The 14,163-nt window shown below is 37.6% G+C and overlaps 1 protein-coding gene across 1 annotated transcript; it reads right to left on the minus strand.

Moving 5' to 3' along the window:
• Window positions 1-3,872: 3,872 nt before the first annotated feature.
• On the minus strand, window positions 3,873-14,119 carry LOC110046074 (NPC intracellular cholesterol transporter 2-like). The gene is made up of 4 exons (XM_020751742.2): window positions 13,938-14,119; window positions 12,474-12,578; window positions 5,466-5,641; window positions 3,873-4,286 (listed from the first exon to the last, which is right to left on the minus strand). Exons 1-4 carry the CDS (start codon window positions 14,020-14,022, stop codon window positions 4,176-4,178), a joined length of 477 nt encoding a protein of 158 aa, XP_020607401.1. The 5' UTR covers window positions 14,023-14,119; the 3' UTR covers window positions 3,873-4,175.
• Window positions 14,120-14,163: the final 44 nt, after the last annotated feature.

Below are 14,163 nucleotides of genomic sequence, written 5' to 3' on the forward strand. Positions count from 1 at the left end.
CAAAGAATTGCCTACTTTCACAGCAGGCAGATGTTGTAGAACAATAGACTGGAGACAAAGAGATCATATGACCTCGCTTTGTTGTTGTTTCTCATCGCGCGAAGGAACAGAGACCCTATTTACTAAGACCATTTTGCATTGTTTCTCCACCAAAATGGCAACAATTCACTCTTGCCTGAGCAAAGACAATTGATGAAGACCATATAATTGTTCAATTACAGCTGAACTTTGAAGGAGAAAAAACATCAAATGCAGCGTGTTACAACCTGTTGTGACCTTACGCTCCGAGGTGATGTAAAACAGACAAAAAGGTACCATCTTTTCTCAGTTATCGTGGAGAAAATATACGCCAAGATCATTTGTTTGAACAGGTGAAACATCTGGCTGATTATAATACAACTGAGAAATAAGTAGAAATAAGTAATTTCAGGTGTATCTTGTGCATACATACATACGCCATTACGGGCCCCATTGAAGGTAATTTCGCCGAATTGCTATTTTTGTAGTTTGTTTCTGTTGTGTTATTGCACCAAGGCAAGTTTTTTTGCGAACGTTTTGACTAGATTCCGAAAACTCGATAAAGCTAATTGCTTTCAAACAATCAATCGACCGATTTTTCAGTTTCGCAGTCTTCGAGTAGTTAATTACACCACAGTCAGAGCATGTTTTAAACATCCTTTTTCCAACACAGTTCCAAAGTTCCTTGGCATTGTTACAGTACCCGCACGACTAATAATATCTTAGATCTCTTAACAAGGAAACAGCATTTCTCGTCTTCTTCATCATCTTCATCATCTCTATTTGAAATACACGGGATCATCACATGCATACATAACTTATCTTTCAGTAAACCGTACACTAGCCTGCGAAAACAGCCGTTCTTCTTCGCTCCCGGCCCAGAAAGAATTTAAGGACGGCTGTTTTCCCAGGCTAACTGTATATTCTTAATAAGAAGAATAAAAGAATTACGCATTTAGTCAACTGCAATGAGTTTTATCTTGAACGACAACTCCTGGTGTACTGCATGACAGTAAAAAAGTGTGCCTGCAGTACACAACCGAACACGCTCAAAGGTTATAAGTCATGGACGCGTTGGCCCAACGGATAGGTTGCAACAGTTGGTCAAGAAATTAACACTGATTTATATTGGTCGTTGTTAATGCATAATGTTATCAGAAATGGAAAAAACATTGACAAATAAACCTACGTGCTCATTTTCAGGTTTGTAAACTTTAAGGGGGAATTCTTATGGACGTTAGAAAATGAGATTGATTTGTAAGGGAAGATTTTTTGCCCTCCAGTCACGCTCCAGTTTTCCATACAATCCATGTAATTTTGCAAGTTTTCAAAGTGCCATAAAATCTTTGCCTTTCGGTTTAAGAGCCTAGGATTTTCCATTCTTCCTAATATTTTAACCCTTTCTTATTTCCAATAGTTATATTCCGGCAGCTTCCTTTTGTAGTGTGATTAATAAGGGAAAAGGTTTTGGGAGGGCAATTGCAAAGCTTCCTCGCTTCACTACAAATCGTCATTAAATCGATCTCAACCTTACACGGCATTGGTCTGAAAATTGCTGTACTGGTTACTTTAAACATGTTCTTTCCAGTTCTGAAATTCATTTAGCTGTAGTAAAAAGTTTAGAAATTATTGGTCACGTGACCAACTGTTGCAAAAGGCCTATTGACACCAGTAAGAGACAGTAAAATGGATAAACAATTATACATCGGTAACTTGCATGCACCGAAGCCGGACACGTAAACCCCAGAAACGACAATAAACCTCTGATGATGTGGAAGTCATTTTCGAAAGCAAGCGTCCAAACACACCGTTCTAATGGTTTCTATTTGATTGCGTAATGAGAGACTGTTCACAGCCCTCTATTTCCTCGTATTTATTTTTTTTCGATCGTTGATAGAGAGGCTGAGAACGATCTAGCCTAAAATTGATCGAAAATTATTGGGTTTTGTGTGAAATGATTATCATTTGAATCGGATATTAGCTATAGAGATAGATACATACCGTTTTGCACGCAATCTCTTTCCACTCTTTCAAGGAATTTGTAACGCTGGATGGGATCGCAAACAGTCACGCGTTAACAGTGTAGACCATGTTTTAAATAACAAACGCTAGAAAAGTATCGATGTATAATTAAATTGTTTGGAATGACTGTGGGATGATAAACTTTGTTTCGATGAACATGTTTGTAACATATGAAAAAAGATAACTAATCAATTCAATGTAATTAGTAAATTTCATGAGCTAATATCTGCCACTATATTACTACGTCTCTACAAAGCGTTTATAGTACCACATTTATTTTATTGTTCCACTATATTATTGTTCCACTATATGGCATTTTTGCGACTCAAGGAAAAGGGATAAGTCAGAAACATTGAACAAATGCATTCTTAGGGTCATTTTAAACGACAGAGTTTCATCATACAATATTCTCTTAGAACGGATAGTAGACTTACACATCGGCTAAGTTCTGGAATGCTTTACCTGACAGATTAAGAGCTATTTTTTGTCTCAATGACTTTATTAGAGCAATTCGACAACGTGAATTAATTGGCTGATTGGAATTTCTTCTAAGTTAATATTTTATTCAATATACATAGTGTTACATTATTTTGATTTTAATTTTCTCGGAGATACTAGCTTATTTTTGGCTACTCAAAATCTGAGATAAAATAAAGTTGTATGTATGTATATGTATGTATGTCCTCCACGTTACACCGGAGGAATTTTAAAACGCAGCTTTTTTCTACGGTTTGGCTTATCGTCCATACTAATCCGTCACGAAAACAGAGCTTTTCGAAAGCGCGCTTCAAACCGGACGAATACAAAACGCCGGCTTTTCGTTTTCGTGTGGACGGAAAACAATTTGAAAACGGAGCTTTTCGAAAACGATGACGTCACGCTAATGGTGTGATTTTACTGACCGAGTTTTCCTCAACTGAACACAAATCCATCCAGCGTTTTTAAATTCCTCCGGCGTGGTGTGGACTGAAAACACTTCACTCGTTTTCAGAGTGAAACCTCCGTCTTCAGTTACCTCTGGCGTAGTGTGGTCGGGGCGTTAGTGAATGTTAAAAAGAACAAAAATGTTTTTAAAAAAATGACTTAGCACACTTAATGATCAGCATATGTACACTGATAATGATGCATCAGGTTCTATTTCACTCCCCCTGTTAAATTGTGGGAGACAAGGCGAACTAAAAAGCCCTGTGACTCGAGAGAAAGGGTTACGTTTATAAAACTGTAAACCTGTTTCATCTATAAAACTGAACAGATGTAAACGGTACGTTTCCTCTCCAAAGTTGTTAAGCAACATGACTTGTTCTCATGCCAACGTGCTCACCGACAAGCATGCTCGCGATAGTTTGATCGGACGGCTGATTGCACTTGAAGATTTACCACAATACTAACTGCATTGTTCTTTTGTTTCCATTTGACTCTATATCTTGTGATTAGGGCGCAGACAAATTCAACCTAACCTTGAATTGAATACCTGTGAGGGGATTATTACAATATTTAGAGAGCAAGCCATATCAGCCCTAGCTGGTTTTCATGCTGGTCCCCCATCCTGGTCAAATTGAAATTTGGAGATGTTGGTTGCTGTGGAGGGAGGAAAACTGGAGAACCCGGAGAAAACCTTCAGAGCAAGACGAGAACCAACAACAAACTCAACCCACATATGACACCGGGCCGGAATCAAACCCAGGCCACATTGGTGGGAGGCGAGCGCTCTCACCGCTGCGCCATCCCTGCCTCCCTGGGTTTGGAATATTTTATCAGTGACTGGCTAAGAGATCCATAAGAAAATTACAAAATTAGGCGTCTGATTCAGACTAGAATCAAGCTCATTCTGATGAGTTTTTGACTGCAATTTAATGTGACACAAAGCAACTTACAAACATCCTCTTTTTTCAAAAGCAAAACTGAAAGTATTATTTTTCACTATAATTAAAACGTGCCTTAGATAAATTGCATTCAAGTCTTTTCAGTGAAATCAATGTAAAGATTCTTTTTGTTCTATGCTAATTAGTAATACAGTTATCATTATTTTTTAAAAAACAAAACATCATGCACACTTTCCTTCTTGTTAAAAGTCTTGTTACTAAACATTTTTGCACTTTGAAATTGAAGTGGCAAAAAATTAAGTAAGCCTGAAATCACATTTCAACAAAGTCATCTTGCCCGCTAACAATTTTGACAGGCAGCAACCAGCAATAAACCACTTTGGCATCCTGGTCATGCAGTTCCCATTTGACATCAAGTTGCAACTGAAAAAAAGTAACAACAATAATGGAAATACATAAGATATATACAAAGGCAAAACCTACACTCATACCAATAAACCCTTGTTTGTTTTGTTAGTTTGAATTTTGCAAAAAAAAAAGAAAGAAAAAACTAGCAAGACAGGTTGTTACATGTTACGGGAAAATGTCCAAGCATTTATTAGCTAAGACTAATTACTAGCTTTGTATGTAAATCACCCTTTTCAGATCATTTGAGTTTCCTAAAACATTCATGCACACCAGAAATGATTACACTTGAAAGAACAACCCGCAAGAGTAGCAGTCACACGATCTGAAGTTGGACAACAAACAACCAAGTTAATGAGGTCCATATCATCGACATTCTTTCCCAAGTTTAATGATAAATGAAATCCTCCTTGGTGCTATATCACCAATGTAGTAGATAACAAGAATTCATTTTAAAATATAAACCAACATGTAGGTTGATGAAAACAAAGTCAAATACAGCTTCAGTTACAGCTGAATCTTGCTATCCCAAACTGTGTTTAATAATATTATACTTAGTATTTTTTTGCGTGTGTGTTTGTTATTTTTGTGCCATCACCTAGGTGTAGGTTTTAAAGGAGGAAGGAAGGAGAACCAGAGTACCAGGGACTGCGAAGCAAGGCAAGAACCAACAACAAACTCAACCCACTTATGGCACCAAGTCAAAATCAAACCCACACCACATTGGTAGGAGGTGAAAGCTCTCACCACTGCGCCATCCCTCATCATATTTAAGTGCCCCCCATCTGTATGATTGTCCTTTTGTGAAAGTGAAGAATGATTGTCGCAGGAAATTTTCCAATTTAAGCAATTGGAAAGCAGAAGCCTGAAAAAAATCAGGGCTTCAACGGGATTCAAACCCGTGACCTCCGCAAAATACCGGTGCGATGCGCTACCGACTGAGCTATGAAGCCACACATTGGAAAATTTCCTGCGATGATCATTCTTCACTTTCATCTACAACCACAGTTGAATTATTTCATATATACTTCACATTGTCCTTTTTTGCACTGAATTTCAGATGTCAGTATAAAGTCACAAGAGAACCTCAAATTTAATTGTACAAGGAGATAAATTAGCTGGCTAACAATGTACTTGGTTCTCACTGCAGCCAGGAGAAATTTACTGGATGGATGGTTTAAGTCAGATAGAACTTACCGCAGGGTATTCGCTCTTGACTGGAAGGGTAGCTTTGAATGTTTGTGTCTTCTCGGCAGGCATTGGGCATGTGATTCCATGTTCTTTACATACTTCAGGGTTATCAACAGGGAAAGGTACTTGTACTCCCTCAATGATTCCATAAACAACAGTCTTACCTTCTGTGATGTTGCTGTCTGCAAACAATCACGCAATGTAAGCGATTTATTCTCACATTGATTACTTAATAATAAGGGAACATATGACAGGTCTGAAATAAGTTTTTCTTTTTAGGTAGAAGTAAGAAACATTGCAGCCTGACAATAAGTCTTACCAAAGCATAATCAGAAAAAAAGTTTCTTTTGAATTGATTCATTATTTTTTACTGCATAGCTTCTTGAGGGAACTTGATATTATAAATACTTAAACAAGTTCAAAATTTTCACTGCTTAAGGCAAGTGCACTGGTTTGCCTATTACTACAGTATAGCACCCTATGGCCCTGAGGAAGTTGTTCAATAAATATTAAGAATTATTTAGTTTTCAAGAATTGTTTAGTAGCTTTGCTAATTTATTAGATCATGATTTAATTATTCAATAACAGTCAACACTTGAGCAGTCACACTTTGGCAATGGAAAAGCAGCCGCTTGAAAGACCTTCATCTTGCAAAGATCCTTTAAAAATTAAAGATGTTGTGAAAATCTTGGCATGGCTCCACCAATAACTTTGAGCAAATTCTTCAAAGATCCTTAACTGATCTTGGTCAAGGTCTTTGACGATCCCGACAAGGATTTTGAAAAAGATTACTTACATGTAAGATCCAAAACCTTTGAGGATCTCAATTAAGATTTGGCTCAATAAGATCCCCCTAACAACAGATCAAAAATGTACTTTAACACTGTTATGTCTCAACTTTTTAAACCTGAGGCCCTAGGGGGGGGGGGGGGGGGGGTACTTCAGGAATTTCTGGGTGGGGATGTGCTGCTGGGACCCTGGAACCCTTAGCCTATACCAGAGCTAGTTCAGCTGAATTTTGTTACCCTAGACTAGAGTAACCAGTACTAAAACCACTGATTTCCATCTGAATCCTGATTTTTGACAGTTTATAATATCCAGTAGTGTTTTATGATAGTCATCTTCGACGCTGTTGAGGCTGAGTTGCAAACATTTAAACTTGCTGATCAGTCATTTTTTTTTATATTTTTGAGTGGCAATTCCTGATTTCCTTAGTTAAGATAAAGTCTTCAACCAAGTGGTCAGTTTCGTGAAAAATGAGACCCTATTCTAAACCCAAACGCCCTAATTTATATACTGTATGCTAGAGTAAACTGCTTGAAAACCATACCCTTCACAGTGTCACATACCTATATAGGCCATATATGGCAGTACCCCCTCTCCCCCCAGCCTAAGGCACCCTGTCATCAACTTAATTTCACTTCAGAATGATGCCTACTAAATACAAAGGTTTTTGCGCCAGATTAGGACCATACGGAAAAAGTACTTGTATATGTTTGCAAGGGCTATTGGAAAATTATCAGGGGAGCCATGCATTTATTCAAGATAATTAACCAACATTGTTTTGAAAAAAGAAGGAAAGGATATTTCTTCACAGATTTCCTCAGAATTTGTCCTTACATATGGAAATGCAAACACATTTATAAAGATCTTACAACTACATGGTAAATGGTAACATAAAAACCACTTTTGGAATGTTTTCAAAATCGTTGCAACAGCTAAAATACAGTCAAAATAGCTTTTCCTCACAACCAGGAACTAATCACATGCTGAATAGGTTTACCACATAAAATGTAGGGTAACCACGCATTTTTTAAAATTATTCAATCAACTTTTTTGAAAACTTTTATGGTGCCCATATCATTTTTTCCTGGTACCTCCCAAGTAAGTGACACATCTGCGTCTCTTGCACTTGTTTTGCGCACTGACTACACCATCTGCAGCGACACGTTTATAATTGGATTTCAGTATAATTTTCGACAGATAATTTTCAGCTGGAAGCCGTTAATGGTTAGTTAGCAATACGCTGATATTCTGATATTCCTGGTTTTTAGTACAGGTTCATTAAACTTGATATTTTGGTCACAGGAGGAAAATTTTGCTTTCGTTTTAGTACTTAGTTGATAACATCAATGCCAACCCTAGTGCACGCGTGGCGTTTAAACCATGCCTAGCATGATGTGCAGAACAAAAATAGGCACCTTAACTATGACCAAAATTGAAGTTTACTACGCCAAATTTAATTTACAATAAAGTACTTATTACAAACTCTAGAATGGCACTTAAAGGTCAAACGCGATCAAATTTTGACAATTTTTCTTTTGTCGAAAATCCTTTAAAAAAAAGTCAGTTATACCAACATGAAGCAGAATCAACTCTTAAAAATAAGTTTTGGGTGAACTGTGGCGCCCAAGACATGAAAATCCAACGATTTCCAAGAGCTTCACGAAAACAAACCAGAAATGGCCACGCTTGGAGTGGAAACGAAATTATAGGTATTTGTGATGTCATATTTGGCAAGCTCATTTTTGCAACCAAATAATTTACTTGAAATTACTGAGTTTGTTCCAAGGATCCTGATGTCTTATTTGGAAATGTCGAAATATGGCCATGTAAGTTCGAACCATGGGAATCAGGCAACGATTCAGTCGATATAAACTTGAGTGGATCAGACTCGTCGAGTGAACAAGATGGCATCATGATATCAACATCGAAAGAATCGACCACACGGATTGGTGAGCCTTTCTGAATATGTTGAAAACTGCTGTTCAAAGATTAGTAATAAATTAATGAATAAAGTTCATCTGCGAGTCTTTGCCTTGTTTTATTTTGCAAAAGATGATGTTTACAATTTTCTTTCTCTCAGTAAGAAAAGTTGATCAGCTCACCTGATATAAGCCCTTACTGATAGTTGTTTTGGGCGAACGTTTAATGTTTAAGCTCATCTTGTTTTTGTCGTTTTACATGACATGTAGTTGCTTTTTCATCGTTAGAATGCTATGGGTTGCAGGGTTTTCACAGGTCAGAAAAGTTCTAGGGAAAATTAGTTCATGAAGGTTAGGTAATTTTATTTTGTATCAGGGAATTAACATTGACATTTTGAAGGAAAATCAAATAAAATTAAAATATAACATTACTGGAATCTCGAATACTATTTTCTTAACAAAGAAGTAAATTCGTTGAAAATGTATCAGTCGTAAATGGATGGAATTCAAAAGTATGGCTGTTAGGGAGGTAAAAGGTAAAGTCTACATACAAGCCGAGTGGCTCATCAGGCCGGAGCTTATCCTGGTTTCGGCAGCATAAAGCGACCAGGAGTATTTCTACTCCCCCCTGGATGGGATGCTAGTCCACCGCAGGCTTACCCCCCAGCATTAAATTCGCCACTACCCATTCATACACCTAGGTGGAGAGAGGCATTGTGAGAGTAGAGTGCCCACGAACACAACACAATGTCCCCGGACAGGGCTCGAACCCAGACTGTTCGCTCCTGAGTCGAGCGCACTAACCATGAGGCTACTGCACCTCCCACAATGACCAGTACTGTAGGATTATATATTTAAATTGCTTTTATTCATCCTTCGCGATACTATTCCCTGCATTTATAAGCGCTTACCTGCCCATTTAAAATGTGTCCGTGTATTTTGATAAATTACTAACTTACTTGCTCACTGAAGCATTATACATGTAGCTTCCTATGGCTATTCACACCACATCAGCTAAACATCAATTAAACTTTATTATCTATAAATTAAATGACATACAGTGCATGTGCTGAATGTAAAGATCCTGGTTTTGGTTTCCAAGTAAGCACTCTGGCCTCAGTTAGAAACATGAGAGATGTTCAAAACAAAAAATATTCTGACAGAACAGATATGAATTAAACCATTGGCACCTGAAGGGATAATTCTGGCACACCCACCTGAACATGTTTCATACAAGAACATACAAATCCAGACAGATAAGTTATTTCTTCAGTTTCAACTAGACATGCTCAAAGAGAAATAAATAGCTCTTTTAGGATTTAAAAAGAGGTTAGTGACCTTGATAAATTTATTGCAAACTCCCAGTGGAGGAAATCTCATGTGAAAGCCCAGTGGATGCTTGTTAACTCTTTTTGTATGGTAAAAAGATGAGAATTGTTATATTATCATTTGTCTCATGGTGAGGTCACTAGAGTTATGGATCACAACACAACAACTGCTCACTGCTAGTCTTCATCAAGAAGTACCATTTATATCATGCAAGGGGGCTTGTGATTGTTGCATTCAATCCATCTTTTCAGCAAAAAGTTTATTTATCAGCACGCTGATGAACAATGAAAATTCCCACAACATTATAGCATTACTTACAGGGCAATAGCCAGGAAAAAATATGACCGAGGCAATGTCCACAGTAAAATTCTCTTCCTAGATATTTAGCAGTGTTTTACTTTGCCTTCAAAAAAGAAACAACAGAAACGAAAAAAATGGCTGAGGCAAGTGGCTCGGTTTGCCTTACAGTAGCTACAGCCTTGACTAAGGGTATTTCACGTTAAATGCCTTGTCTTCTTCCCTCAACAAAGTATCACTAAGGGTTGCAAGTCAGAGGTAAGAGAATATAGTCGTACTATGTTCTTGGTTTAGGCCTGTCAGTTATGAAATCCTGGATAAAAGCATTGGATACCATTTATGGGTTTAATTTGTACATCTGCTTTAGGATGGCATCTTTCAGTTATCACTCAAAGCTCGAGTCACACTGATATTAGTCTACTTCAGGAATTTGACTCCACTTTCCAGGCTAGTATCCCCATCCCTCTTCCTTAACACGGGATGCACTGAAACCAACCTGACACTTCCTCCCAGCACTGAAATTACGACTGAAAAAAATCCTTAGTACTCTTGTAAAAAGTATGTTTATATTTTGTTCAACTAATAACAATGTTGTTGCAGAAAATTGGTAATTCGAGATGATTTATTTAGGCGTTTTAAAGAATGAAGTCTTAATTAAGTTTAGTATATACCACACAAGTGAACAGTGCTCTTTGTGCGCTCTGATTGGTTAACTTGGAGGTGATTAGCAAGTACTATTCACCTCCGAGCAGCCGGCGCAAGAGATTTTAAAATTTTCAACCGCTTGTCACACATAAAATAACGTTTTGGTCCACTAATTATTCAGCTTGTGTGGTATATACTAAAACAATTATTCCCCTCAGTGTTGGTGAAAGTGATGGACCTCCACTTCAGTGAATAATTGTTAATTATTTACAAATCACGATGGCGTGAAATCATGTTAAATGACAAAAATCACACTTTTCTAGTTCCTTTTTTTATTTCAACTAGACTAAGTTTAGAAAATGAGATTGTGAATCCAAAAAGTTAAACTTGATATAATAAAAACCTTGCAATAGTTTTATGTAGTATATACCACACAAGTGAATAGTACTTTTCGCACACGCTGATTGGCTACCTCAGAGGTAGCCAAGTACTATTCACCTCAGAGCAGCCGAAGACAAACAAAATGGCTTTCCTTTTCAAATAAATAAAGTTACTCTTAAACAAATAAAGTTACTCTTTGGTCCACTAGTTATTCAGCTTTTGTGGTATATACTAAAACAATTATTCACCTCATTGTCGGTGAAAGTGGTGGATATTTACCTCCACTTCGCTGAATAATTGTTAAATACAGCAACTTTACCCCGGGCTTTACCTTGCTTTCTGCTCTTCACAATATGGCTGCCGCTGCCAAACAATTACATTCCGTGTTGGTAGAGCGTTTATTTCTTAGATGTTCGTCGTCAATGCTTGGCTTTACGGCATATGGTACAGCTTCGAAGGTTTTTGGGCTAGAACTCAAGACCCTGCTTAGCCATTACGAAAGATACTGCTTCGAGGTTTCTGCTGAAATGTTTGCTGGTAGCGCAAAGATGAGATGAAACTAGATGAAACAGTTCCCTACATCGCTTCTCGTCCTTTAAAGGGATGTAACCAGGCTCATACCACAGATTTTCGAATGATTGCTACAATTAACGCTGCACAAAACACTCATATTTGTCCTAATACTTTGTTGTTCTGAACGGGAGCTCACCAATTATGACGTCACAAAATCCAGTTCCGACAATTGTCCGAAGTTTCCATGAACCGTTCCGTTTGTGAAGCGAAGAAAAATAGCTGTTTTCGAGGTTTAATATCTCGGCGGCTTTTTGACTAAATCAGGTAAAATTTTGGATTATGATTATTTGGATTAGTATCTTTTATTTTAACTTATAATCAAACTAGGCCTAATTTCGTTGCATTTGGCCTTTAATGATATTCAAATAAATGCCTCATCAAAAACTGCACAAATTAAGTAAGTGGAACCTGAGTAGGGTATGAATAAGAGGGGATGTATCAGGGGTGCACCCAGCCTTTTTTCTTGTAGGGTGATACATCTGGTCCTTAATATTTATTTAATTTTAATTATTCATTTATTAATTTAAACAATTTGCCAAAGGCAGGTGAGATGCAAACGAACATTTCATCCCCTACAAGGTGTGTCACCCTTACCCAGCCTACAAATTGTAAAAACAAATAATGGAAACCCCTAAGAAAAAAATGTAAGTGAATAATTGCATGTGAAAAGAAAAAAGTCAATTAACTCACCATCTAAGACTGTTCAGTTATAAAGCTGTTCAGAATGCTTGTGCATGTTACATTTAAGAAGGGAAACTTTCTTGAAGTGCATATTTTATATTGTGTTAAGTAGGACCACCTTCTGTACTATTTTGCAGGCTCATAGATTTGTAGTCAGTGACGTGCTCTTAATCTCACACCTACCGTCTTTTAAAATATGGAACAGTTGGCCCATTTTAAAAATTTGAAACTTGGAAAGAGGAGTTCTGGCTCTCCTGGAACCCTCTCCAGGATATGCTCCACGAGGTATTTCAGTTTATCAAGTTTAACTTTCCTAATTGAATGTAATTAGCATGATAAGTACTTTATTTAAGCTGTCCTCCCAAACAGCATCAAATAACATGAGCGACAATTCAGTACTTACTTGGTATAAACTGTATTTCAATGCTCTCATTAGTCCCCTTCTTCAGTTCACATGGTTCCATGACACAAGGACTGACATCCACAAAGTTAATTTTTGCTAGACTCCCTAATAAAAATGATTGAAATGCCTCAAAAAACTTTACAATTTAAAGATAATCAAATCCTCATGAAACAAAACAGCACCATCCCCAGTCCCCTGACACAATTTACCCCTACCCCCTAAGAAAGGAGAGTAAAACCCCATAACACATGCTAAAAAAACTGACACAGCACGTCAAAAATTCAGCACAGCACTACCCATTTACACAACGCAATGAAAAATATTTTTTGTCCTGCTTGACAGTATCAATTTGTGTACTGGCACCCAATTTCCATCTGTATTTCCTGGGAAATGGTGCATAAATGTTTTTCCCTGATTGATCATTCTACTTTAATCGCATTATGTGACTTGCAATGAAACTAAGGAGTCATTGACGACTTTTAAGGGTGAAACAGATCAACAGCTGAAAGAAATTGAAACCATTAAAGTGCCCTCGTGATCAAATTCTCAATATCCATTTTTTTACATCTTCGTACACAATAGGTCTTTTCTAGATATCTTGCCAAATTTCAATATTTTACCAACATTAGAACTCACGTTTTTTGGACCTTTATTTCCGAGAATTTACCAGGGCTATAAATTTTCCTTGTTCCAAGTCTTGGTTGAGAATTGAAGTAAATGACGTCATTTAGTCAAAAATACCACACAGGTTGAAATCATAATAACAATTAGTGTAGAAAATCGCACAAATATAAGAGCCAAAATTTTTGCTATTCTTTATGCGAATTACTTTATTAACTCTCTCTCTTAATTCTGCACCCCCCTTGTGGGTTAGGGAGAAGAGATGGCTGAAATTCAGACTACTATCGAGAGTGATTTAGGTATGCACCTTGCAATATGGAGCCTTTACTTAGCCATTCACGATTTTGCTTTCCTTAAACACTCTTTCTAGTGTAAGAGCAGGGTTACTAAAGAGAGCACCTACTTGCTTATTTTCGTGATTCGGGAAAATGAAATTTTGATTTCCGTGAACCGTGATTCAGAGACCCTGTGCGACCCTCTTAGTGGCCTAACCGGACTCAAAGGTGGCTTCAATTCAGCTTTCATTCCTGTCTAAACTGTTCGAACTTGCCTGTGGCGAACTGGAATGTCGCATGGACGAACACCGGTTTGGTGTGGTGGAGAATTGCTCGTAATATTCTCAGGCTCTTGTCGATGATGAAAAGTTTAGTTTTGAATATATGATCGTATCGACGCTATCAAAATATTTCCACAGGTGAACATCGTTGGATTTACTGCGTAGCAAATTAATCAGCTTAAGGATACCATTACATGAAAACCCTTAGTACAGGATACGAGGAAAATTCTACAAAGCTACACGTGTCGTCACGAACGTATGGCAGCACGTTTTGCCTGTATACTTACCACAGTCTGCAAAGTTTACATGTCTACTGGAGCCCAAAGCGAGAAAACTGAGTACAACAACGGGCAGGATAAGGGACTTTGCCATATTGAAATCGTGGTCCACTTCAGCAAATACTAACGCATTCAGCTTAAAGACTTACAGCGCGCTGAATTCGAACTGACTGCGGGCTGTCAAAATGAAAGCAATATGAGTTGAGCACTTTGTCACGTGATGAGCACCTGATAT

Source organism: Orbicella faveolata, unplaced genomic scaffold, assembly GCF_042242905.1.
Source record: "Orbicella faveolata isolate gen_17 unplaced genomic scaffold, um_ofav_v1 contig_24, whole genome shotgun sequence".
Lineage (NCBI taxonomy): Eukaryota > Metazoa > Cnidaria > Anthozoa > Scleractinia > Merulinidae > Orbicella > Orbicella faveolata.

What these genes read in the sequence shown, in the direction of transcription:
- LOC110046074 (XM_020751742.2), bottom strand. Translation starts at nt 14,022, where the DNA reads ATGGCAAAGTCCCTTATCCTGCCCGTTGTTGTACTCAGTTTTCTCGCT. An exon ending in TGTAAACTTTGCAGACTGTG is followed by an intron (nt 12,579 to 13,937) that starts GTAAGTATACAG and finishes CATTTTTATTAG; the next exon opens with GGAGTCTAGCAAAAATTAAC. An exon ending in TGAAATACAGTTTATACCAA is followed by an intron (nt 5,642 to 12,473) that starts GTAAGTACTGAA and finishes GATTGTTTGCAG; the next exon opens with ACAGCAACATCACAGAAGGT.